The sequence below is a fragment of the Athene cunicularia genome (genome assembly GCF_003259725.1).
Source record: "Athene cunicularia isolate RWA chromosome 11 unlocalized genomic scaffold, athCun1 chr11_part1, whole genome shotgun sequence".
In the NCBI taxonomy this organism is placed as follows: Eukaryota; Metazoa; Chordata; class Aves; order Strigiformes; family Strigidae; genus Athene; species Athene cunicularia.
In genome coordinates, this window is record NW_020799113.1 from 12,138,850 (window position 1) to 12,164,250 (window position 25,401).

At 38.0% G+C, this 25,401-nt stretch overlaps 1 protein-coding gene across 1 annotated transcript in view; it reads left to right on the forward strand.

Moving 5' to 3' along the window:
- LONP2 (lon peptidase 2, peroxisomal) overlaps positions 1-25,077 on the forward strand; it is a 70,878-nt gene extending 45,801 nt beyond the window's left edge. The window contains exons 14-17 of the mRNA XM_026856956.1: positions 10,242-10,384; positions 16,928-17,135; positions 18,449-18,639; positions 20,428-25,077. Coding sequence (XP_026712757.1) covers positions 10,242-10,384; positions 16,928-17,135; positions 18,449-18,639; positions 20,428-20,649 — 764 coding nt within the window. The 3' untranslated portion in view covers positions 20,650-25,077. The remainder of the gene's footprint in view (positions 1-10,241; positions 10,385-16,927; positions 17,136-18,448; positions 18,640-20,427) is intronic.
- Positions 25,078-25,401: the final 324 nt, after the last annotated feature.

Genomic DNA, 25,401 nt, shown 5'->3' on the forward strand with positions numbered 1-25,401 from the left:
TTCAGCCTGCCAGCTTAGTAATTGAGAAATAGAATGGATCCGTTTCATATCTCAGGTATGCAGTTATGGTTTATGTATGTTTTTATGTCTTCCTAGGCTTTTTTTATGCAAATCTTTCATTCTTTTTTCTTTAATAAAAGACTAAGAATGGCTTTAGTTAATGTATTTAAAGAGGTTCTTTAACTGCTATGCATGCTCTACCAGCTCAGAACTCAATCCAGTTATTTTGTTGTACTCTAAAATAAATGTTTGCTTGAAGAGCTTTGAAATTAGAAAGGTTTAGGGGCTCTTTTTATGTGCCTTTTAAGACTGCACTTACTCTAAGTTTCTTGGAGCTTTGGTAACTTGTCAACTTCAGGAAGTCTGTTCTTGTTTCCCATGTATACAGACAATAGTGATTTATCAATACCAGTCACCCAACAGGCTGGATGAAGGCTAAACATAACAGCAAACACCAAAGATACTCAGATAACCACTTCATTAGTAAAGATGGACCTCTTTCTAGTCTTGAAATAGGAGGGAAGAAGGAAGTCAGGCCCATAATCCAGTCCATGTGCAACATGTAACTGGTGACTGCTCCCTTCTTCCTCCCCGAATTAATGTTCTCTTTAATAAAAATGAATATCCATACTGTGTTTGGTGAAACATACCACGCAGAGCATAGTTGCTTGTGCGTTTATTCCAGCGAGTTGCTGATGGAGGATCTCTCAGTACACAGCAGTTTTCTGTTGAAGGATTTGGAGTTCTCTCTGCAGCATTAGCTGTGTCTGTAGGAGCCCTCAGCTCAAGGTAGATGAGAAATGTAAAAGGACGGAATCCGAACCTGAAGTTGAACTTCTAAAATGTGTATAGTTCTTAGTCTCAATAAAATCTAGCAAGCAGAGTGTTGGGTCTTTTGTTTATTTGTTTTTTAAAGACTGCAGTAAGTCCAGTTGACACTTTCTGACAAGAAATACTGTCAGTCTGTCAGAGACCAGCTGCGTGCCAGAGGATGCCGGAAAGCAAAAACTGCGTAATGACTGCTTACTTTTGCTCCAGAATACTCACAAAATACTAAACAGACCCCTGTTGGTTTGATGTTGTGAAACATTCCACAGTTTAGCCGATGTGGAAAAAACCTTTAAGTTTTAACTTTTGTACAGCTAGAATAGTTCTGTACTGGTTTGGAGGAGGACAAGTAAGAAGACTCGTTACCTGTTACTTTAAAATAAGCTTACAAGTCTGAATGGTGCCCCCTCAATTTCAGGGAGTAAATCCTGTGGAGAGGAAATATAACCAATATTTGTGCAAACAGTGGTATTAGAAGAATGTATAAAGAAGAGTTTTACCCATAGTAAAAACTTTTGGAATTTGTCTCTGGTAAGCTGTTTTTTGACAGTCTTTCAGCTTTACCTTGCCTTTTTTTCTTAACTCAGTATTTCCTTTCTGAAAACTAAATCTTTTACTTTGGTGAGTTTTTGAAGATCATCATAATGTCTGTGGAAACTGTAATATCAGAAGACTGAATTTGGTCTACCAATCAGTGTTTGCTTAAGCGGATTCAGCCTAGTTTTCTCTGAATGTTTGGGCTTAAAGAAAGTGAACTCTCACAGTAGGACTGGCTGTGCATGAGTGAATGACTGTGCAGTTTAAATTGTCACATCTACATTAATGCCAGGAGCTTTTAAGACATATATATTAATGCTTTCCATTTACATTGTGTACATCTTGTCTACCTTCTCTGTGCTGGATTTTTCTGAAGTCAGACACTGATTTTTGTCAATACTTCTGTGATACCTGAACTTGGTCTTGAACCAGAATGCTGAGCCTTTGGGCTATGGTGGCCAGGCTTACTACCATCTAGCAATATCAGGCATCTTTGCTACTGTCATTTTTTTAATAGTAATTTTGACAAGTCATATTTTTTAAGTACTACTTTGCACTGAAGGGTAGGTGTATCTAAAATGGGCTTAAAAGGTCTAATGTGATCGCTGAATAAAAAAACCTGTCATTCTGCTCTTCAAGCCTTCTGATAAAATAAATGAAAAGGAGGTTCAGAACACAACTCCTGATACTATAAGAAAAAACATTTTACTATTAAAGCAAAGAACAAAAAGAAACTGTATTAGACATCTCAATCCAGTGGGAGAGGTATTTACAATGTTAAAAATAGCACTGGACTTGCAACTTAGGTATTTACACTGTTAAAATTATACACTGTTAAAATTAGTACTGGACTTGCAACTTACCAAAGCTAAGTGAAAAAAGCAAGTGCTTCAAAAGAGGTCAAACTGCTAGCATTTTTGGTTGATACACACTTTGGAATAAGCCCAGAAGAAGAGAGCTGTGAAGAGTTGCCTTTGTACTTTTGGAACTGAAACTGTTCACAAGAAAAGGCTGCATTAATAAAAGGGAGTCCAAGGGACAGGTGGGACAGGTGGCTCTATGGTTAAACTTCGGTATTACAAAGACATATATAGAATGGTGCAGTCTGCAAAATGTGTTCTGTTTTGTACTAATAATGTGCTTATACCCTGCTGTATTTTTAGCAGAATATGTCACTTGTTGGGAGTCTATGAGAGTAGAACACTTTTTAAAAAAATATTTTTGTTTAGTTTTCGTTCAGTCTGTTGGAAACAACCAAGTATTTAAAACTTGGAAATATCCCCAAATACTTGCAAGTTGATGCAAACAATGGGATTTGTAGCCCAAATTTATTTCTTTTAAATTCTTTTTTCCTGTTGCTTAATGGACATTTATGTTTGCAGTTATGCATAGTGATGATGAATTTTTATTTCATATAATGAATGACTCTGGAAGAATAGTTAATCAACTTGTCGATTAATAGTTTCATTTAGAATGATTTCTTGATTTTTTTTTTCTTTGTATAAAAAGGCCTATAATTCATGTTTGCTTTATACATTTGTCAGTTACCAGTGTGGGATTGAGGCTCTACAGTTAGTGCATTCATATGTCATGAGCTGTGAATACGAGAGAGCAAGCTACAGACTTGCCTTGTAGATTCTAACTTGCTAAAGCATAATTTGTATATGATTTGTAACATATCAGAATAGTAACATGGTGCCTATTGTGTTTATTCAACTGAGTGCCTTCTGGTTTATGGGTTTGTGATAAAAGCTGCAAGACATTAGGTGGTAGAACCACAAAATTTCCATCATGATATTGATTAAATCAGATTATTAACTCAGAGTGGAGCATCTGTTTTCAAGGCTTTGTAAACATTGGGCTTTTGACACTGTTTGATAGTAGGCTCTAAAAATGGAGGATACCTGCCATAGCAGAACTGATGCTAGGAGATATGCTGTCAAGCTGTGTTTAGCACTTTCCAGAAATGCATGACTGAAATACACTGGCAGCTTTGTATTGCCTTCCTCGCTCCTTTGACTCCTGAGCTTTATGATGAAGTTGGCAAGTGGAGGAGTGTTAGTTTGCGTCAGTCGTTGACTTTGCACAGTGAACTTCAGCAAAAGCAAATGGAGTCATTTTTCAGTCCTCTCTGGGGAGTCATCCTTGTGTACAGTAACACTGTGATATTTTACTGAAACACTATCTAAGATTTATGAGACACTCATCTAGTCTTTGACACTAGAAGAAATTCTAGGAGTCTCAAAAATATGTGAAACTCTCCTTCCTATTTTAGTGCAACTGCCTTGAGAATACAATGCAGCAACTGTGCACTAAGGCATCATCATATCATGATACAACAGTTGAAACCCAGAGTGAAAAATGGTTTTTCTAATTTGTTATTGAAATGAGGTTTAGGACAGGTGATATTTAATAACTGAAAGTGACTAAATGAGGATTCTATCTATATTGAAACCAAGGCTTTGAAAATACTTTAATATTTTCATAACCCAGTAATACAATACTCTTTGTTGTATTCCTTGTGGATGAAACAACACTTGGTTTTGAGTTTAAATGCAAATTTGACTGTGGTCAATGTGAACTGAAACATGTAGTCTTTACTTTCCCTTCCTCAACTTGAGCATAATGTATTTTATTCACAAAAAAAATATTATGCATGACTGTGGGGGAGTTGTTCTTGTTTTTTAGTATGTATGTAAGGGCCTTAATGCAGCTGGGCTAACATCGCTGCTCCTGCAAAAAGTGATTTGTTCTATGTTCTAGCCAAAACTCAGCACTTCCAAGAGCACAGGATCTCCCATAGCACTGGGAAATGAGTTTATGAAATCTGATCAGCCTAAATCCCACAGTGGTATGACTGTAGGCACTCAAGTTTGAGCTCAGCTGTGCCAGCATTAGTATACTTGTCGGATCTGGAGACTGTGATATGTGGTTCTTTCTAAAAATTGCTTGGAATGTCTTTTCTGTTTTAGGCCAAAGAGGCATAAATGTTATGAAAAGTTGGGTTTATATACAAACTATTTTTTACCATGTTAATTTATCTAAATATGCCTGCATGAAACCCTCAAATTCAAGTGCCTCAAGTACACATTTTTCTTCTAGATCAGAATTGATGGAATATAATTATTTTGTGAAAAGATACATTTTCTGTTCCTGTGGGGGAAAATGCACATAGCATTAAATTTAAGTATACAAGTAAGTGTTAAGTAGGATTGGGGTCCCAGGAAGGAGTTCCTTTTCGAAAGAAAATATTTTGGAAGTAACACTTCCCAAGTATGTAGTGTATCAGATTTAATAAATTAGACAATGAAAAGTTGCTTTTAAGATGTAGTTTCATGTTATGCCTAGCTTTCAACGTGGACTGTTGTCAACAAGGGCAGTCCCACCCTTCTCTGCCTAAATGTATTTTTGTGGAGTTTGTTTGTTTGGAGGGGCTAAAAGAATTCTGGGCCTGTCTGTCATGCTGAAGCATCTCCTAGTGAATCAGCTGAGAAAAAAAACCATGCTGTTTTCCAGTTAATTGCCCACAACCCTAAAACCTTTTCTTTCATACTTATATTCTTTCTTATACCTCTTCATAGCAATTCAGAAAATCAAAAAAATGTTATGTTAAAAGCTGTTTAAAAAATTTAGGTTTCTATTATATTCTTATATCTTGGCGAGTAAATTTGGCTGGAAATTTTTGGGTTTAAGACTTCGGTATTACTAGTGCTTAGTGAAATATGTTTTATGAGGAGGTGAGAAATTGCTACACGTTGAGGAAGTTTTAGGCTCTTCTATTCACTCATTTCCATTATATGTTTAGAAGAAAGTAGCAGCCTTAAATTCTTAAATCTTTGTCTTTTCACCATGGAATTCATTTTTAGATTAAATCCTGAATTATATAGAGTAGTTCATTGTCAGTATGTTTTCTTAGGAGTCCATTTTCTTACAAATCCGGTATTTACATGCAAGATTTTGTTTTGGTTTTGGAACTTCCAAAGGCAGATTCCTGAGGAACATGTCATGATTTTTGCTGAGTAGCTGCAGATTCTGCTCTAAAAATTTTACAAACTTAATCTTTATTGGCTGATCAGTTGTTTTTTAGATTTGGGGGGGGAAGGAGGAGAGGGTTTGTCATTGAGTAGTTGGAGTTTTGTAGTTTTTCCAGTTTTTAAATGTTAAAACAACTCAGTACCATGCTTCTTTTGTTTAAGCAGTAATGTAATAGTAGATCAGCAGGTGGTTCCTCCAGTGCCCTGTGGAGCTCTATTAAGGGCACTTGCTTGACTTTTTAGCTGATTCCTCCAAATTAACTCAAAATGTAAGATGCTTAAACTGTTGTCCTAACCAAAATTCCTGTTTCTGGAAACTTGAATTTAACTGTTGTTTCAGGTAAATGTGTCATTTAACTTGTATTATGGTTTATGACTATTCATCTGGGATAAGTAGGGAACATGTACTTGTCATCATTAATGGAAATCTTAATTACTTGCATCTTTATAGATTGTTCATAGTCAGCACTTCTATAGAGGTGACAAAAGAAGATGTTTTTTCCTTTAAAGGAAAAAGTTAGTGTTTGTAATTATATTTTGAAACATCACTGGGAAAATTAGATAATGTCAGAATCTAGGTTAATATTTTTAGAAAAAGTCTGGAGTTTGTTATTGTTACAGATTATAAAATAGGGTCTACTAATTAGATTATATAAACTCAATGAAAGTGTTTCTGATTCTTTTAATAGGGCATGTGGCCTCAAAAATTACCTACTGCTTTGTTTATGAGAAGTCTGTCTCCTTCAGCTCTATACGTAGAACTAGGTGAAATAAGAGCAAGCAGAAATAGTAAACTGTGTGTGTTAGGTGGCAAGATCTTGGTATAGTACAAAAGCAGTTGTTTTTAAACTCAGTTTTGTTTTAATATATGGATTGTTGTATCAACTTACTCAGATTTTGAAGATCCATAGTGTTGAAATTTTAGTCTGAGCTGCAATAGCATGCAGTGTTATGTTTCCTAGACTTGCTAGTATTTATGTATTTGAATTTATTATATACAGAAATAGTAGTTCAACGAAAATATAGAGACATGCTGGAACAACAGGAGGGCCATCTGACTAAGGTAGCATCTACAGTAAAGGAATGGGATTTGTGTGTGGAACAATGAGTTGTACTACAGAAAGATTAGTGGCTGTTGGGTAATAACTGTTAGATCTGAGTCCTGAATGAAAGCTGAGTTGGTGGTGTTATGGTAGTAGTGATGTAGAATGTTTTCCTCGATACTATATGAAGGCATTAGTGAACATTGAGATGCAACAGAATTAACTGTAAAAAGGCCTTTATGTATCAGGATTAATAAAAGAATAGTTTGTATCTTGTGAAAGGAGACTTTCTCTCTTCATCCATTCCAAGGATTACTTTTGGAGCACAGAATGCCTCTTATTATATTAAATAGATAGATCAGTGATTTTGTTTAAATTCCTGGATCTTCAATTATTGTGCATGCATTGATATGCAAAGGAAGACAGTTTCTTGAAAGTAAAAAAGAATTCAAAGAAAGGAAGCAACAGCAGATAATTTCCCAAAATATGGTGCAGAAGTCTTGAAGCTCAATATACATTCCTGTGTAATACAGAATGTTGCTTTAAATATGTCTTAGGCTTGTGGTTTTGGGGTGGGAAGAAATATCTTCACTATATGTATATGTACAGTGCTTTTTTCTTAATGGAAGCCTCAGGGCAGGGAGGCACTGCTATAAGACTGCCACAGAACCTTAGAAACATCTGGATTGTTCAAGTATTTTTCATTTCTCTAATAAATGTTTCACTAAAAAATTGCTTAGGGCTCTTGAAAATGATAATGAGCCTTTTGCATCTGGATCAGATTCTGTAGGGAAATGACTCCCTGCTTACATTCTCCTTCTGTGTAGAGTCGCTTAAGTAACTGTTCAATGTGGGCCTAGTACAAATGTTGTTTAAGTTCCTGAGCTTATTCATGCAAAAAACCCCAGCTGTGTAGTCTGGTTTAAAACAGTTTTTACTCTTTGATATTTATATGGTCCGATTACAGTTCACTTTTGTACAGAAAACACATTTGCAGAGGTAAAGGACGTTTTGAGGAAATTCTATGAAGGAAACAATTGTATAGGTAAGAAATACAATCATACTATAAATGGAGGAAGGAAGGAGCACACTTTTGAACTCATGACTACTGCTTTATGTAGTGCCTTCCTGATGATGCTTGAGTAAATTGCATTTAAAACTGTCTGGCTAATTGGGTTTTATAGCCCTTCCTGAAAAATATATCACAACTGTAGGTATTTCTGAAAATGCCTAATAATTTGATCTTTCAGGAATTGTTTGCTGCTAGTGGTTATTGGTCAAGAAAACTTAAAATATCTCATCCAACAAAGAAAAGAGCAAAACTCTGTGCAAGTATAGTATTTCAAGACAAAAGCCATAGATAAGTTGTTATACTGAAATTGTTTAAGGTTTTTCCACTGACCAAGGATGGTATATGCTGTGTTCTGAACTAGCTGTTGAACAAACCAGGGATGTCAATTTTGTGAATTAAGCAACCTGATGTAGTGAAAGATATCCCTGCCTATGGCAGGGGGTCTGGACTAGATGATCTAGGAAGACCCAGGGAACTACAGGTCACTCAGCCTCACCTCTGTGTCTGGCAAGATCATGGAGTGGATCCTGCAGGAAACTGTGCTAGGGCACATGGGAAATGAGGAGGTGATTGGTGACAGCCACCATGGCTTCACTAAGGGCAAATTGTGCCTAATTTGGTGGCCTTCTATGACGGGGCTACAATGTTGGTAGACAAGAGAAGAGCAATAGATGTCATCTACCTGCACTTGTGCAAAGCTTTTGACACTGTCACACATGGCATCCTTGTCTCTAAATTGAAGAGACATGGATGTGATGGATGGAGCACTCGGTGGATAAGGAACTGGCTGGATGGTCACACTCAAAGAGTTGCCGTCAACAGCTCGATGTCCAAGTGGAGAGCAGTGACAAGTGCTGTTCCTCAGGGGTCGGTGCTGGGACCGGCGCTGTTTAACATCTTTGTTGGTGACATGGACAGTGGGATCGAGGCACCCTCAGCAAGTTTGCCAATGACACCAAGCTGTGTGGTGCGGTCGACACGCTGGAGGGAAGGGATGTGCCATCCAGAGGGACCTGGACAGGAGTGAGAGGTGGGACCGTGCAAACCTCATGGGGTTCAACAAGGCCAAGTGCAAGGGCCTGGCCATGGGTCGGGGCAATCCCCAGCACAAATCCAGGCTGGGCGAGGAGTGGGTTGAGAGCAGCCCTGCGGAGAAGGACCTGGGGGTATGAGTGGATGGAAAACTGACTGTGAGGCAGCAATGTGTGCTCACAGCCCAGAAAGCCAACCGTGTCCTGGGCTGCAGCAAGAGCAGTGCAATCAGCTGGTCGAGGGAGGGGATTCTCCCCCTCTACTCTGCTCTCATCAGACCCCCCCTGCAGTGCTGTGTCCAGCTCTGGGGACACCAACATAAGAAACACATGGACCTGTTGGAGTGGGTCCAGAGGAGGCCACAAAGATGCTCAGGGACTGAGAGAGTTGGGGGTGTTCAGCCTGGAGAAGAGAAGCTCCGGGGAGACCTTAGAGCGGCCTCCCAGTGCTGAAAGGGTCTGCAGAAAAGGTGGGGAGGGACTCTGCATCAGGGGGTGTAGGGATAGGATGAGGTGTAACAGATTTTAAACTGAAAGAGGGTAGATTTAGCTTAGATACAAGGAAGAAATTCTTCCCTGTGAGGGTGGTGAGACACTGGCAGAGGTTTCCCAGAGCAGCTGTGGCTGCCCCCTCCCTGGCAGGGTTCAAGGCCAGGCTGGACGGGGCTTTGGGCAGCCTGGGCTGGGGGAAGGTGTCCCTGCCCAGGGCAGGGGGGTGGGACTAGAGGATCTCTAAGGTCCCTTCCAACCCAAAGCATTCTGTGATTTTATGGTTGAGTAAAGCCATAATAGTCATAAGAGACAAAAACCCACAAAGTGTAATGTCAGTGTATGTGCTCCATATGCTGCACTAAAGGTGGGCTGCACTGTCTTGGGGTGGTAGTTCCATCTGACAGCCTGGAAGGGGTTTGCACACCAGGGCTGGATGAGTTAGGCTTCCCATGGACCTGATTTCTGTGTGATCTACATGTAGCCAGTTCTCCTGCACCTGGTCAGCTAGTGTTGAGGTTATGTGTGTGGGGACTGGGGTGTGAAGAGAGGAAGGCAGAGTTACAGAGCAGTAAGGTACACTGTCCTTGTTGGTACTGTGAAATGAGATCTTACTGAATGCTATAAGCAGTGCAACCACGTGGAAAGCAGTGTATGTAATCTGGTCTACTGTATTTGACAGAACTTTGTTATTAGTGTCAGAAGTTAAGCATTTATGTCCTTGTAGAAAGAGACCACAGAGATCACAGTTGTGAATGTACATAAAGAGACTAGTTGTTTACTGAACTTTCAGTATTTCCATATTCAGCTCTGTATTCTATATTGCACTGCATTAAACGTGATTATCTCCTACATATACTGTTTTTATGCACAAAGCTGATAAAAAGTGCAAATTTCTAAATGAACTTGTGTTTTGCTATTTGACCTAGTTTAAAATGCATTCAAGCAAATGCGTTGTATCTCTGTCAGTGCTCTAGATTTAATATTATCTTTACTGAACAGTTAGAACATGTTTAGGCTTAATAATTAAATTTGATGCCATATTACCTTTAATTTGACAGGATTTTTGTGAAAGATGGTTTAAGCACACTTTCATGAACTTTCTGAGCGTTTCTTTGAATATTTTATTTTTCTCTGTCATTATTTCTTTTAATTCCTGTGTCAAGGAAGACTGCTACAAATCTTAAATTAGATTTTTTTCTCTTAGATTGCAAGGAGCATGTCACAGAAGATGCAAAAACAGAATCCATCAGTGACACAGCTGACCTGGCTCTGCCACCTGAAATGCCAATTTTAATTGATTTCCATGCTTTAAAAGATATCCTGGGGCCACCCATGTATGAAATGGAGGTAACATCCTCATTTGTTTCTGCTTGACTGCTGTTTCTGTCTGGTTTGACTAATTGTCTGTTCTATAGCTATTGACTGAGTTTATACAATATTATCTTTTTAAAAAATGTAACAGAACTGTGTTTCTTTGTGTTCCACCAAGTGTTTTTTCACCTAAAGAAGCTTTTATTTTTTTTAAATTCAGGGTACATAAATAACATAATGGCATAACTTTCTCTTAGCAAAGATGCCTGCAGCAGTGCTTAAGAATGTGATGGTGTTTTTTCAGTTTATAACAACTTTGCTTTTGTTTGGGGGATGTTTGGTGCTCTTGGGAAAAGCCAAAAGTAGAACCCCGGAATCCTGTCTCCGAGGCAGCTGTGTTAAGGACTGTCCCACATACCTTCTTAAAGCCAGTCAGCATTTTTGGGTATTAAACCCACTTCACTTTGCACCAGAAGTTCTCAGACATTCGTTAGATTAATGTGACTCTTAGCTATTAAAAATGTTTTAGGATCAGTCAGGCACCAGCTGTAGGTATGCTTCCTCAGTAGACATATTCCAGAATTTTTTCTTTCCTCGATCTGTACTTTGCTACATTCTATAAAATGTAATCTATTAAAGTAGTTTGTTAATTTGGGATTCTCTTTTCACCATTTACATTGCAGTTATTCTCTGCGTTACTTCAGGTCCAGGTGAACTGACTGAGTGTAAGTAGTATGTGTAACACTATGACAGGAAACCAGTTGCTGATGGAATGATAAATTTTTCTCTTTATCCAGGAGAAAAGATCAGTAAACCAGTAAGTTATGAAGAAAATAGAAATGAAGGTAAAACTTCCAGAAGAGAGAAAATTCAAACTTTTAAGAACTTTCCTGTGATAATTCTTGTCTCCTAGAGAGCCAGACTCCAGTGGGATCTGGAGGAGAAAAAGGGGACAAGATATGCAGGAGAAAATGAGTGATTGAGAAGGATTGAGTCAGTTTTAGACCTGAACTGAGGTTTTTTGACATGAAGATTTTGGAGTGAAAGAGATTCTTAATGAAGAGACAGAAATGAGGAAACAAGTTGAAAGAAGATAGCGCTATTGATTGTGTTAGCGGATGATGATGGTAGCAGTGGAAGCTGGGAGGAATGAGTGTCAGGAAAGATATTTAGCTCACAAATTAAGTAGTGCATAAATAGAACAGCATCAATTCCCTGAGCAGCTCAGGATTTATTTATTAATGAGTAAATACTTTTCAGTACATACTTCATGATTTTTTTCAATAGAAATTGCTCAGCCACATAACTCCTGTTTAAATAATTTTCCCAAGTAACCTATTACTCCATTGAATTTCCTCAAGTGCCCCCAAGATTCTTTCAAAGAAAGAGTATAGCTCCTGCCTCAATGACAGGTGTTTCAAATTGGCTACTGGTATGTTTTCTGGTTTTGGAGTCTGCAGTGTGTCTCTCATTTCTAGATCTAGCCTTTCAAGTTTCACCTTTGACCTGCATTTTGCCATTTATAATTACTTGAAATAAAGATACAATGGAGGCAGCCACCATGTCAGTACTTGGATGAGACTGAGCAAATAGAACTGAAAACATGACATGACTTAATTGATCTGTTGCCCTTCAGGGAATACCTTAAAGTAAGTGATTCATCTTTCACTGTTTCAGTGCATTGCTTGTTTATTTTCTGCAGAGGTCTCCCAGCAGAAAGGCATGACAGAATGCTCAACACATACTTGTACAATTAATTTATTTATCACAAATAAATAATCTTATGTGTCACCCTGCAGAACAAATGTTGGAATAAATCACATAGTAAGGCTTTGGAAGAATAATCTTGACAGCACTTGTAAAAGATTTAATGGAATGTTTCAGCACAGCACACTTTTGGGAAAAAGGGTTTGTAATGTATCCAGTGTTTATAATGAAGTATTTCTCTTTTGACCTGGATTTTAGCTGTCGGTCTCTGTCTGTCGGTCTCTGTCTGTCGGTCTCTGTCTGTCGGTCTCTGTCTGTCGGTCTCTGTCTGTCGGTCTCTCTGTCTGTCTCTCTGTCTGTCTGTCTTCTCTTAATTCTGCTCAGTTAACAAAATATTGTTGGCACCACAGGAAGGCCTGTCAGAATTATCCTGTATATTATGTATCCTCATAATGTGAGTGAAGTTGAAGTGACAGAAGCTCTAGGTCAGTGCAATTACCTATTCTAAGAAATGGAAGTGTAGAGGCCATGAAAGAATAGGTCTGTTTCACGGGACCCACACAATTCTAATTAAGGAACAAATTAGATTATCTTTTAGAAGCAAAGCCTGTACAAAGCACAGGTTTAGATAGGTATTTTCATCTAAGAAAGATCAGTCTTGTGGTGATATTTCTGGGAAAGCCTCCTCCCTTGAAGGGAAGCTGCTGTTACATACTTTGTCTGCAGTGCCTTGCTAGGGAATGAATCAGTAGACTAGAAGAAAGGTTTGTGCAGTCAGGTTGGGAGAACCTAAGGAAGGATAACAAAAATGCTAAAGGCTTTAGAGTGGGTCTCATCTTCCCATTATGAATCAATGACTTAATAGCTTTTTGTCAATTATGCTGATTTACAGAGTAACTCCAGAACTGCAGACTTGCAGATGATGTCTCTTTTCCTTTATCTTGGAATAACCTTTAGTATTTTAAAATAAAAGACTGCACTAAATGTTAAGACTTTAATTCTGCAGTGGCCAGGGAGCTAAAATGTATCTGACAATGTATTCGTCTACTCAGATTACAGGTAAATTGTGACTGAGTTAGGCCCATCTACAAAAATTTCAAAACCCAAGACTGTTTATGTAGGTCAGTGACCTCTTCCATCATCTGACAGACATAACCAGTTATCAGCTGATTCTAATGGTCATTTTTAATTGAAGTTGTTTAAAAAGTATAAACAACAATTTTAAAAATTTAAATTCCTCTCACTTTTTGTGAGAAGTTGTTACTCAGAGCTGCCAGGAGTGATTGAGTTTTGTGGAACTCACTGTAAGTTTTCATAGGTATGTTTAATGTAAGTACATTAATTTTCCTCTAAGTATTGCACGGTTGTACAGGGTTTTGTGTGTGTTTGTGTTTTTAGGGATTTTCAAGGGTATTTTCTGAAGACAGTTACCAAAGCTGCCAGGGCATTTTCTATACATGTGACTGTCAACGTGCATCAGTTCACGTTCAGGTGAGGAGGTTGCAGTAGAGGTAGTACAGTCTCTACTAGTACAGCAAGAGAAGTCGCCAACCTCTGAGTCTACCAGTTAGTGCAAAGAATGATGAGTGAAAGGTGATTAACACTTACTACACACCTAGTTTCAGATCTCAACTTATTTGTGAAAGTATGAGGTACCTATCTGAGGATAGAGGAAGGAGTTTGTATGGAGGTAAGACAAGTGATGAGTCTTTAGAACCATTTGTTTTTTGATCTTGAGTCATGTTCACTATTTTCTGCCCCTGAGCTCTCAAACAGTGGAATTAGTCTGAAAACTTGTTTGAATTGATATATAGTTAGAGCCAGTCCAAAAAAAGGAAAACACAAAACCCCAAACCAATAAACCTTTTTGATGGCTACTTTTGTTCATTACACCTGAAATGTTTGAAGACCTGACAGGCTGACAGCATACATGATTGTATGTAAAGGAGAATGCTTCAATATTGTTGGATTTCAGTGTAAGCAGGATGAAATGATTTTTTAACCTGAGTTAATAAGAAATTACTAAGCTAATCAGTGAGTGTAAATAATAAAATACAGGGAATGGATATAGAAATGTTAACAAAAACTGAAATATTTGATGAGGTATTTTGATACCATAAAAGTGAAACACTCTATTCTGTACAATTTCCATAAGTGCTAGAAAAAGACACAGGCATTCTAGCTAAATCATGCTAGGAAGAATAAATGGAGTGATATATGGAGGTAACTGAGAGCCCCGAGAGAACCGAGGGGCTGTGTGGCTTCCTTTGCCATAGTGTGAGATAAGTCTAGTTACCAACTTACCTGGTTGTCAGCTAGATCCAGGAGCGTAACACCATCCCCGCTGGCCTCTGCTGCTTGTCTCTTCTGACAGCTGGAGTCAAGTTTGCACCAGTCCTGTGTCAGCACAGCTCTGCTGTAGTCAGGGTTGGGGCTGCTTGCACTGTGCTTCCATGGTGTGCTAATTTCCCTCAAACCGAGAAACAGTGATCCTGAGCAAGGGTCACATTTCAAATCTTAGTCGTCAAACTTAGAAGACAACATTTGATAGTTGAGTATGGCATTTGGCAAAGCATGTAATACAAGACCAGAAATTGCAACAAGAAGCATGTTATGTATGTTATTTCATTTTATAAGACTTTAAATGCTTTATTTCTTTGCTTCACCAAATCTCTTGCATGAGCAAAGTTGTTCTTGTCATATATCTGAGTTGTCTACAACTACTAGTACAACTTGTGTTGAGCTTTTTTTTTTTTTTTAAAATGTGCATCTCTTTGGCTAGTTACCAGAGGTACCAACTGTAGAGTGAATAGTTGATCACTTTTATTGCATAAAGGAAGTTGTTTTCTATTTGTGAAACAAAGAGAAAACTTAGCGTAAGTTTTATGATCTTGATTTTTATTCTATGTTCAGAATAGGGATGGATTTCAGCCTAATACTCAAGTGTTTACCTTTGGCTCCTATTTAGAAAGAATTCTGGTTCTTACAATCTCATGGTAGGCCATATTGTTCTGCTTAGGTAATCCACTGCTGTTCTTTGATTTACAAAACTTCGGGCCTGTGTACTTCTTGGGGACTTGCAGAAGCATTTCTAGTGGGCTTAGGCGTTTTAGTAAGGGACTAGAATACTTAATAAATAACTATCTTTGGAGCTCACAAATCAAAGTATTGCCAATACAGCCAGCTCACAGCAGGGCCGTACAAGTATTTCTGCCTCTGGACCAAAGGTACATGGCTGCACGGGCTTCTATGCAGATTTCTCTGATCTTGCAGCTGGGCTGATGATTAAAAGCAAATCAACTTTGTGTATACAGAGCTTTGCCTTTTCAGTGTCTGCAAAGTCTGATTAGTTTACTTCTTTGCTAACTCTTGTAAGATTATGGTAAGCTGTGCAGTGCAGGAGGAGTTGATGCTAGAGAAAAAAGCCTGGTCTGTTGCTCTGGATTTGTAAGTAGTATAAAATAGAATGTTAAACATGCTTAGAAGGGACAAAAATGTTTGAGAAATTTTAATGTAACTAGAAATTCAGATTTCAAAATTGGAATTTTTTTATTGTTTTGTGAGGCTCCTTTGACTTTTATCCAAGAAATGAAACATTTCTTTAAATTCTGTAAACAATTTAATGAAGAATTCATCCCTTTCGGGAATGAATCAAATCAACTTTCACTTCTGCATTTCAGTAAGAGACAAAAGTATTTTAAAACGGGCCTATCATTTTATTTTACAAAGGAGTATCTGTCTTTTGCTCCAGTCACTGCCTGACACAGTAAAAATTCATCCAGTTTCTTTTCTTCCTTGTAATAAATACATAACTTGGTAGTTAGATCATGCTGAGGAGCTGTACTTGTGATTACTAATGGGAGTCAGTCAGATTTCCCATCCTCTTTCATATCTAGCCTGCTCGCAGACTTGTGTTTTCATTATTCAAATTCATAAATGTTTACAATGAACAAAATCATTGTGTTGTCTGACAGTAGTTTGGACAATGCAACCACCTTTAAAAAAATCTTTCAGGTAACATTCAGGAGCAAAAATGGCTTTAACAAACAGAGTCAGAGCAAATAGACCTCTAGCAGATGGATTAAGTCATAGAACTGTAGAATACCAGGTTGGAAGGGACCTCAAGGATCATCTGGTCCACCCTTTCTTGGCAAAAGACAGTCCAACACCCTATCCAGCTGAATCTTACGCGTCCAATGTTGAGGAATCCACCACTTCCCTGGGGAGATTATTACAGGGGCTCTCCTTGTGAAAAATTATGTCCAGTCAGAATTTCCCCAGGAGTTACTTGTACCCATCTTTTACACGTGACCTTGTAAAAAGGGCGTCTCCATCTTCTGTGTAGCCACTATTTAAATACTGGAACATGGTGAGAAGGTCTGCCATGAGCCTTCTCTTCTCATGACTGAACCAACCCAGTTCTCCCAGCCTTTCCTCACACGACAGGCTTCCCAGTCCCTTCATCATCTGTGTGGCCCTTCTCTGGACCCTCTCCAGCCTGTCCCAGCTTTTCTGTATAGTGTAGTAGCATATAAGCATTTAGGCAGGATTGATTAAATACTTGAAGTCCTTTGAAGAGAAAGATTCTCATTGAACTTTTGGGGTTAGGGAATGTTTCAAGAATGATATACCCAGATGTTTGCCATTGCCTTAAGCTAAGCAGCCACATACAGCTCCTATTCTGTAATAACATTTACACATAAGGCAGAATTACTGCTGCATTTAAAAAAAAAATAAAAAATCAGACACTTGGGCTTAACTTCTGTGTTTTAGTGGGCACAGTTGTTGTGAAGGCAACTATGAAATTTTTTTTTTTGTAATAGTTTTGTTACAACTGTTTTCTGATCCGTTTCCTGTGTTATTTTCCTTCAGGTGTCTGAACGGTTAAGTCAGCCTGGAGTAGCCATAGGCTTGGCTTGGACTCCCTTAGGGGGAGAGATCATGTTTGTAGAAGCCAGTCGCATGGATGGAGAGGGTCAGCTTACTCTGACTGGCCAGCTTGGTGATGTTATGAAGGAGTCGGCGCATCTTGCAATTAGCTGGCTGCGCAGCAATGCGAAGAGATACCAGCTAACCAACGGTAGGTTGGCAAAGACGGACCAACAGTGCAGAGCCAGATTGTCTGCATCCACTGGCCTCACTGCAGGGGTGCAAGTAAAGGAAGCGTTAGTATTGCATGGAAATTAAATATCCCAAAACTCGGTATTTTTTTCAACAAATTCAGTAATATTTCAGTAATATTTTTTAGTAACATTGCTGAGTAACAGTGGAAGTTACTCATGCTCATTGTGGAAATGTATTAAGTGTCACCTTAACAGAAAAAGGGTTTTCCAGCAATCAGTGCTACTCCGAAGATGAAATCAGCTCTAGAGTTCCTTTTTGTAGTTCTTTTTCCAATTCCTGCCAAGCTGAGGCGTTAGTGCCCTGGCCAGCAGGTCAGCCTAGGCAGAACAGGAGTTGTCACTGCAGATCCTCCCGCCCTGGCCAGTCCCTCCCTGCAGCAGCCTGGAAGGCTGGGGACAGCCTCTGGGCCAAGGTGTTGCTGCTCAGCTGGGGCAGATGCTGCCTCTTACTCAGTTTTACACTCTAGCTGTCCAGCAGTACATCCATGATGGAGATACAGAGTCCATACTTTTGCTCTGAAATTAAGTGTTTTTGTAGTCCAAGTTTTAGTATTTCGAGAATTAGCTGCATTTGTATGGCAGCTGTTGGAACTGCAGTGCAATAGGCCTGCAGCCAAGAAACTTTTAACTCTCTTGGGTTTTGTTTGAATCTCCCAAGAGTTCTGGAAATGCGCTTTCTAGTTTAATCAGCTGCTGAATAGTCAAATACTTGTCCAGTATCTGTCATTAGTTATGGAAATTTAGATATGTAAATTGAATTAATGTATGAAATGCTGCTGGCATTAACCACATACACATTTACCTTTCTAATTTACAGTTATGTCCTACAGGTTAAGTAAGGTGAAAAGATGTAAATGAGATTTTGCTTTATAATATTGGTTAATGCTGGGTTTCTGTGGAGTGCAGACTTTGTGGTATGTTCTTTGGAAATTGACATTTATAGTTTGGGGCATAAAAAAACCTTAAAAATTCTATGTAGGAATTCCTTGGTTTCTACATTAACCCCTGCTCTGAATTTCCCAACACATGCAAATACTGAGCCTGTTGCTTTTCTTGTTATGGTTTTGTCTAGGAATCTGGACTAGGAAAGCTTGTTGGGTTTTCTTTTTGTTTGTTTTTCTAGGGTCTCTGCAAGATAGTGGGTTTTTTTTCAGTCTACTGTTAATAAATAGTGCTAAGACGTTTAGTTCTCTGGTGGGCTTTAGAATAAAGACTGGGAACAAAATGGGTTTAGATTTTTCACATGCAAACCATTCTTTTTTTCCTTAAGCTTCTGGAAGTTTTGATCTCCTTGACAACACTGACATCCATCTGCACTTCCCAGCTGGAGCTGTCACAAAAGATGGACCATCTGCTGGTGTTACCATAGTAACCTGTCTTGCTTCACTCTTCAGTGAGCGGCTGGTGTGTTCAGATGTAGCCATGACAGGAGAAATTACACTAAGAGGCCTTGTTCTTCCAGTAAGCATCATTGGCGAAAAGAGCTAACTTGTATTAATTCTCCCTATTCTGGATATACAATCTGTTTACAGCCATTTACAAAGCAAAGTCTCACTGGCTCATTCCTCCACGGCAATCCAGTCTCTGCTGGTGCCGCTGCAAGAGGCTGATGGAAGGCAGCCTGCTGTGGCACTGCACCACTCCTGCCTGCTTGGCCGTTCATGGTAAAGCCAGCCTTGATGCTCTTTTCAGGGAAAGCACATTAAAATGTTTAGTTAAAAAGGAAACCTAGAAATCTTAAAATTCAAGATGGTTCCAAAATATTTATTATTGCAATTTCTAAACGTGCTTCCTCAGAGTTACGACTATGGAACAATCTCCAGTTGAGAAGTTGTTTCTTAAAGCTCTTACAGTAATTCCATATAAGGTTACTCTTGAAATGGCATCTATACATGTGGTTTTAGATTCTTAAATTTTGTTCCTTGTATATACTCCAGCTGAATGGTGTTCCTGTAAAGCTTTTTTCAAAGCATGGGGGCAAAGGAAAGTTCTCAAATACAGCTTTAGTTTTATGTATGAAATGGAGTGTGGCCTAAAGGATTGAGCAGATATGGGAGTCATCATCTCATAGCAAATGAGGGGACAAAGGAAGGATGAAGTTGGCAAACCAGAGATAACATGGTAAGGCAGAAGGCTGTCTGAAACAGCACTCTGGTAGCAGTTAGACTGACAAGGTAGCCTGTTGTTCGAGGCTCTAGTGAGAAATAAACATGGCACTAACTCTGATCTGGAACAGGTTTGCTTAGCTTTCTAAATAAATTGCCTTTACAGCACCAGTGACCAGATTTTGCCTACTGTTTAGGATGGATGCAAGAATTAGGTCTCTGTAAATACTAAACCAGGTTTACCTTCTTTCTGAATGTTGTCTGGAGTCCTACTGTTATTAGTAACTTAATTCATAGGAGCATTCCCTTAACTGCGTCCGCTGCCCAAAAAGCAAGCAGTGCGCAAGTAGGTAGCGTTGTCCAGACAAGACTGATCAGCATGAGGACTTACGGTTCACTACTACCTTGTTTTAAAGCAGCCTCAATTTTGCCCTTTGTGCTATCATACATGGCTCTCTTTTCCTCTAAAGCATCATAAAATGACAAGTTTCTTCTCCAAGATGGTCTTTAAATAGGATTAGAAGAGTTCAAGGGGAAGAAGCTACAGCTGTGACTAGAAGAAAAACTCATTTAAACCCCCTCCTTACATCTCATTACAAAAAACACCCAGGTGGCTTACTGAAGTGATGCCTGTTTTTCTAGCACAAAGCCCTCTGCAGTTTTGGAGTGCAGGTTTCCTTTTCCATGCGGTTTCTGTAGTACGTCCCAAGTTATTGTGTGACACTGCATCCTTAAGACTATTTTCCCCCTAAACTTAATACTTTATTTATCTTTAAATACCTTCTGTTCTAAGGATTCAGAAATCCTGCTCTACAGGATTTCAGCATTGCTGTATGAAAAAAGAAAGTTCAGGCCCTCTTTCTTAAGAAAAACAATTTCTGAAATGACTCTTCCACTACTGTACCTGCATTGCTAGATTATTTTTTTTTTCTCTTACTGTTACAGAAGGGGTGCTGTAGCATTTCAACATACTTCCCTCATTAAGCATATGAGCTAAAACTATTGCTGCAGTTTTGCTTTCCTAAATGACTGGGGGAGGGAGAACCTTTCATTAAAATTTAACTCCTGATGTGACATATTACAATGATTACTTTATTCAATTAGCATCATGGATTTTTTTTTATGCGTTTCTTCTCCTTATTAGGTTGGGGGAATTAAAGACAAAGTCCTGGCAGCACACCGAGCTGGACTGAAGAGAATTATCATTCCTCGAAGAAATGAGAAAGATCTTGAGGAAATTGCAGTGAATGTACGGCAAGACTTGACTTTTGTTATGGCAAGCTGTCTAGATGAAGTTCTTAATGCAGCTTTTGATGGAGGATTTGCAGTTAAGCCCAGAGTTGAGCGTGTGAATAGTAAACTTTAAGTAGGCAGGCTGAGATTACTTCTAGGAGAGATCAGTAGGTATCACCTGTGTATGTATCATGTATAACTATCAGCTGAACTTGATTGTTTAAATGTGGGTCTAAATGCAATCAAAATCAAAATAATCCTTCAGCAGTTAACAGCCCCAAACCACGTTTTATGGGTATTTGCGCCTTTTCAGCAAAGAATCTTGAAAAAATGCTCATTTCCCAATAGATTCAAGCATGAGAAAGCTGAAGCTGTTGAGAAAGAATTCCTTAAACTTACTGGCATGGATGTATATAAATTTTAGCAGCCGATTACATCTTTAAAGAGGACACACCCACAACGAGGGAATAATATGCAATTCTGTGAGCTATATTTGGAGAACAGAAAATGCAGCACAGCAGAAGAGTCTTAACAGAGATAGGGTTGTTACCAAAAAGCAAACTGATTTAGTGCAAGAGTTTACTTACTTAGGAAATACCATTCAATACCCTAAGGAGCAGTAGCATCAGAGGAAAAATAAGGTTTTTGCAACCTAAAAAATATGCCTACAGGATTTGAACAGCAGCAAATGGTCTAAATTAAGTTAGTAAGTACTTTCTTTCAGCACTCAGCTCTAGTTTGTAGCAAGGTCAATGCAGACATCATTTTTCAAACCTAAACACAGGAAGCAACTCCAGAAGAACCAAAATGTGCCAGTTCTTGGGTAGGAAGGGAGATCGTGCACTAAATTTCACGTATGCACGGTTGCACTTACAGCACAAGAAGCAGGTGGAACATACTTGAAGCCTTTATGAAAAAGCCAGGTAACATTTTGGAGGGTCAACATGCATGTCCTTCCTTCTTACCTGATAGAAATCAACTTGATTTGGGGATGCCTACATTTGGAGTTTAGCCTGTAAAAATCAAATCCATTTAAACAATGCCAAGAAAATACTGGATTATTGAACTGCATTAGGTACTGCATACTGTGAGTAATTTAAGCAAGTCTGTCGGTGTCCCATCTCAGTTTCCTTGAGTTTTTAATTGTTTTATACTAGGGTCAGCCACAAGAGAAAACTCAGTATGTTACATTTGCTTTTTGCTCATTAATTCTGAAACAAACTCAGGTGTGATTGTGACATGCAAATTGTATCAATGACAAAAGCCTATTATAGAAGCAGCCTATAACTTAAATGTAATAGTTTGGTTTGCTGTACCATAGATAGGAAGCTGATTTACCTGGAACATAACAGCACTGATAATAATAAACTTCGTAGGTATTTCTGCTGTGGATCTACAAAAGATTTTACAACTTTCATGGAAGATTTCATGTAATAAAATGATAAAAATAAAAATTCCTTTTGTTTTGCTATTTTAAAATTCTACTCTTAGTCATTCACCATCCAAGGGCAAGAGGTAACACAGAGTCTCAGAATACTTCCTGCCTTACAAAATACTTGAACACAGAAAGTGCAAAGAAACTACACAATCAGTAAAACACCAGAAAGGTACGATAACTAATGTGCTGCTTTGCCTTTAATCAAAACCAGTAGGGGAAAAAAAAAAAATCTTTACCAAACTTAATGCAGATCAAATAACAATCCTGCACTACTTTGCACTAGTGAGAAAACAAACATGCATGGAATTCCAGTGCAGTCTGTTTATACATGGATTAAAAAAAAAATGCATTTTTTTTAAAGATAGTACTGTAAAAAAAAGTTTCCAGAGCAATTTCACTACAGAACAGGGAGCTCTTCCCAAGAAAAGTTAAGCAACAACTCTGTGCACAACATCACTCCAATTTGTAAGCCTTGTCCACATGGACTTTAGCTGAAAGCTGAGGGTTTTAAAGCCACACTGAAGGTATTAACAGGCATTTACTTACAGCTTTTCATGTTCCTGCTTGCAGAGCTGACTTGGTTATGTTACTTTGTTAAGATTTTTTTAAATAAAACTTATGCATTATCCATTATGTTAGATACTGTAGACACAAGTTTAGTGCGTTTTCTTTTGCTTGCACTGAACATTGTCAAGAAGAATAACAATCTGTGCAGCAGCAAGCCAGAACAGTAAAGAACTTTTAAAAAGTAATTTCAATACACTAGGGATTATTCAGCTTTGCAGCTGACAGTTAAATGGACCTGATATTAAACATGTGTCCCTCAGATTATATGACAAAATAGCTAAAGCTTAGCAAAGGTAAAAAGAAAAGCAGTGGTAGCTCCTTTCCTCTATCCCCACTGTAACTTGCTACAGATAATAAACTATCCCACTAGTGCAATTCATGCTTTAATCACAGTAGCTTCAAAAAGATACTGGATAATACAAGAGCATAGGCAGCAATACAAACCAGTTGGCCTGCTTTAATTGTAAAGCACTACTGCAAACAAGAACTAGCAAAAAGTGTCAAAACAGAACCCAAATATTAACATCTATGTTTGTCAAACATTTTTAAGGCTTTTTTTTTTTTTAAAAAAGGGCAATGAAAAACAATGGAGGTAGTGCTAGGAAACAAATGCAAGATCTACTGCATTTCATTTCATCTATTAAAGACAATGCCAGGCTTTAATACACCATTTATTTTAGATAAGGTAGTAAACTGTACACATTTCTAGTATGTTTTCTTTTTTCGTATAGAACAGTGCAGTTGACTTACCAGATCCTCAAACTCTTTAGAGGAGATCTGGGCCTAACTATAATTTGTTTAAATCATTCCATCTGATGATGGACATCAAATGTTTTATACAGATTATTTTTTTTAAACACCAAACAGAGTAATACCAGTTTACACTACAGTTAAATCAGCATAGTTAATGCTATAGCATTTGTCATCTGTAAAACATGAAAAACAACTGCCTGGCCATTCCAATTAGCTTCTAAAGGTCATTACAAATGCAATTTTTGAAGTCCCCTTCAAAAGTACAGTCCTGATCTTCAGCCCATTCCAGCCCAAATAACATCACTGCAGATCAGTGCAACAAGGTTTTACGGTTCACAGTTCTTTGGGGGACACAAGCTGAACCATTCCAAGTACGAGCAGCAGCAGAGAACAGTCTCAGACAACTTGTGTGCTTAGGCAGCCCTGTTACTCTCTAATCATAAGTATCGGGCCGCGGAGGGTTCTGACAGGCTCTGAGCTAGATTTTCTTGACAAAACTGCAGAGCTGAAAATCAGATAACCTTGGCAGGCAAACTTCAGTCCAAGCCAGCCAGTCACGAGTGAGCAAGTGAGATGGCGAGTCAGTGTATTCCTCTAAAAATATTTGAAGTATTTAGCCAAGTTTCTGTCAAAGACCAGAAGACAAACCTGAGGTAAATGTAGACAAGCTTAATTAGGTGAGAATAATTACTGAATTTAGAAGACTGCAAACAATTAACTGTATATTAATAAGGAAAAAAAAAATGCTAGATCACAAGATTTTCTGAAGCATTTATCTACTGTCACAAGGTACCTGTACATCTCTTAAATAAAATCTGTGCACAGTCTGAACAGCCTAAATATCACATTTTAAGAAGTAAAACTTTTACTACATGAAGCCAACTATTTCTGTAGTACTTTATTAATCCAACCTGATGGATTTTATGTTCCTTACCTGTAGAACTACTTACCTCATCATGCATCACAATAAGAACAAGAGTTGTCTTAATAGATCAACTTCTGATAAGAAAGTTAAGACAGTGCACAGTAAATGAACTGTATTTTAATGTGTTACAGAAGTAGTTAATAGCCTGACTACCTCCCCAAACAGATGGCCACTACTACTAGGTTTGACAGATTTCTTTAAGAGCTTGAGATGAAACAGCTTTTCACCTTACTCTTTTTTCTGTCTCTATGTCAATGTTCTCTCAGACAAATACCATATATATTCATGGCTAAATTTTTCACATATGCATAAAGCCCAATTTTTCACATATGCACAAAGCCCAATATTCTTCAAAAGCCTTTATGGCTGGTGAATCACACCTGTAAGAGATTATTTGCATTGTAATGTGTATCATGTCACTAAAATGATATACAAAAATCAGCTCAAGACAGTTACTTTAGCAACAACCAAAACATGAGAAGACAAGAAACTGAGCAAGAGTATCAATGTGTCAAACTTTGAGCTAAAGCAAAAAGCAAAAGTTGGGTTTTTTTTAATTTGCCAGGTATTCTTTTAATGACAAATATAAAAAGACTGAAAACATCTCATTCTGACTGCCTTTTTTTTTTCTTTTTTTTAAACAAATGGTGTTTTTATAATTACAAATACTGTGTAAGACAATACCTTCTTTGTACTGCAAAACCAACAAATACAAGGATGCAATCAAGTTTCTAAGCATCTCTAAATTTGAAATGTGAATGATTTTTTTAATTCAGAAAATTCTTAATAATTGTTCATTTTTGTTAGAAGATAACTCAAAGTACAACAACATCTAGATCTGTTTTTAAAGGAGCTCTCTTTCCTGATACATCTTTGAACATAAGTACTCCTTTCTTTCGAGTTCAGTACATTCACAAAATAGCTCAATTAAGAACAGTATCACCAATGAATTGACTACTGGAAAGAGACAAAATTTACCAAACATTCAGAAATATAAGTTTTACCATAGCAATTATGCATATCAAAATATGACACCTGTAATTAATTTTAAAAAGATACAAAAAAGAGAAAAACCTGAATTACAGAAAAGAAAGTCATATTTATTTAATGAAAAACTAGAAGTTAATAAAAATTAGCAAATACACAAAAAATATACACAAACAGCAGCAATACTATTTAGTGACTTACAAAGGGGGGGGAGG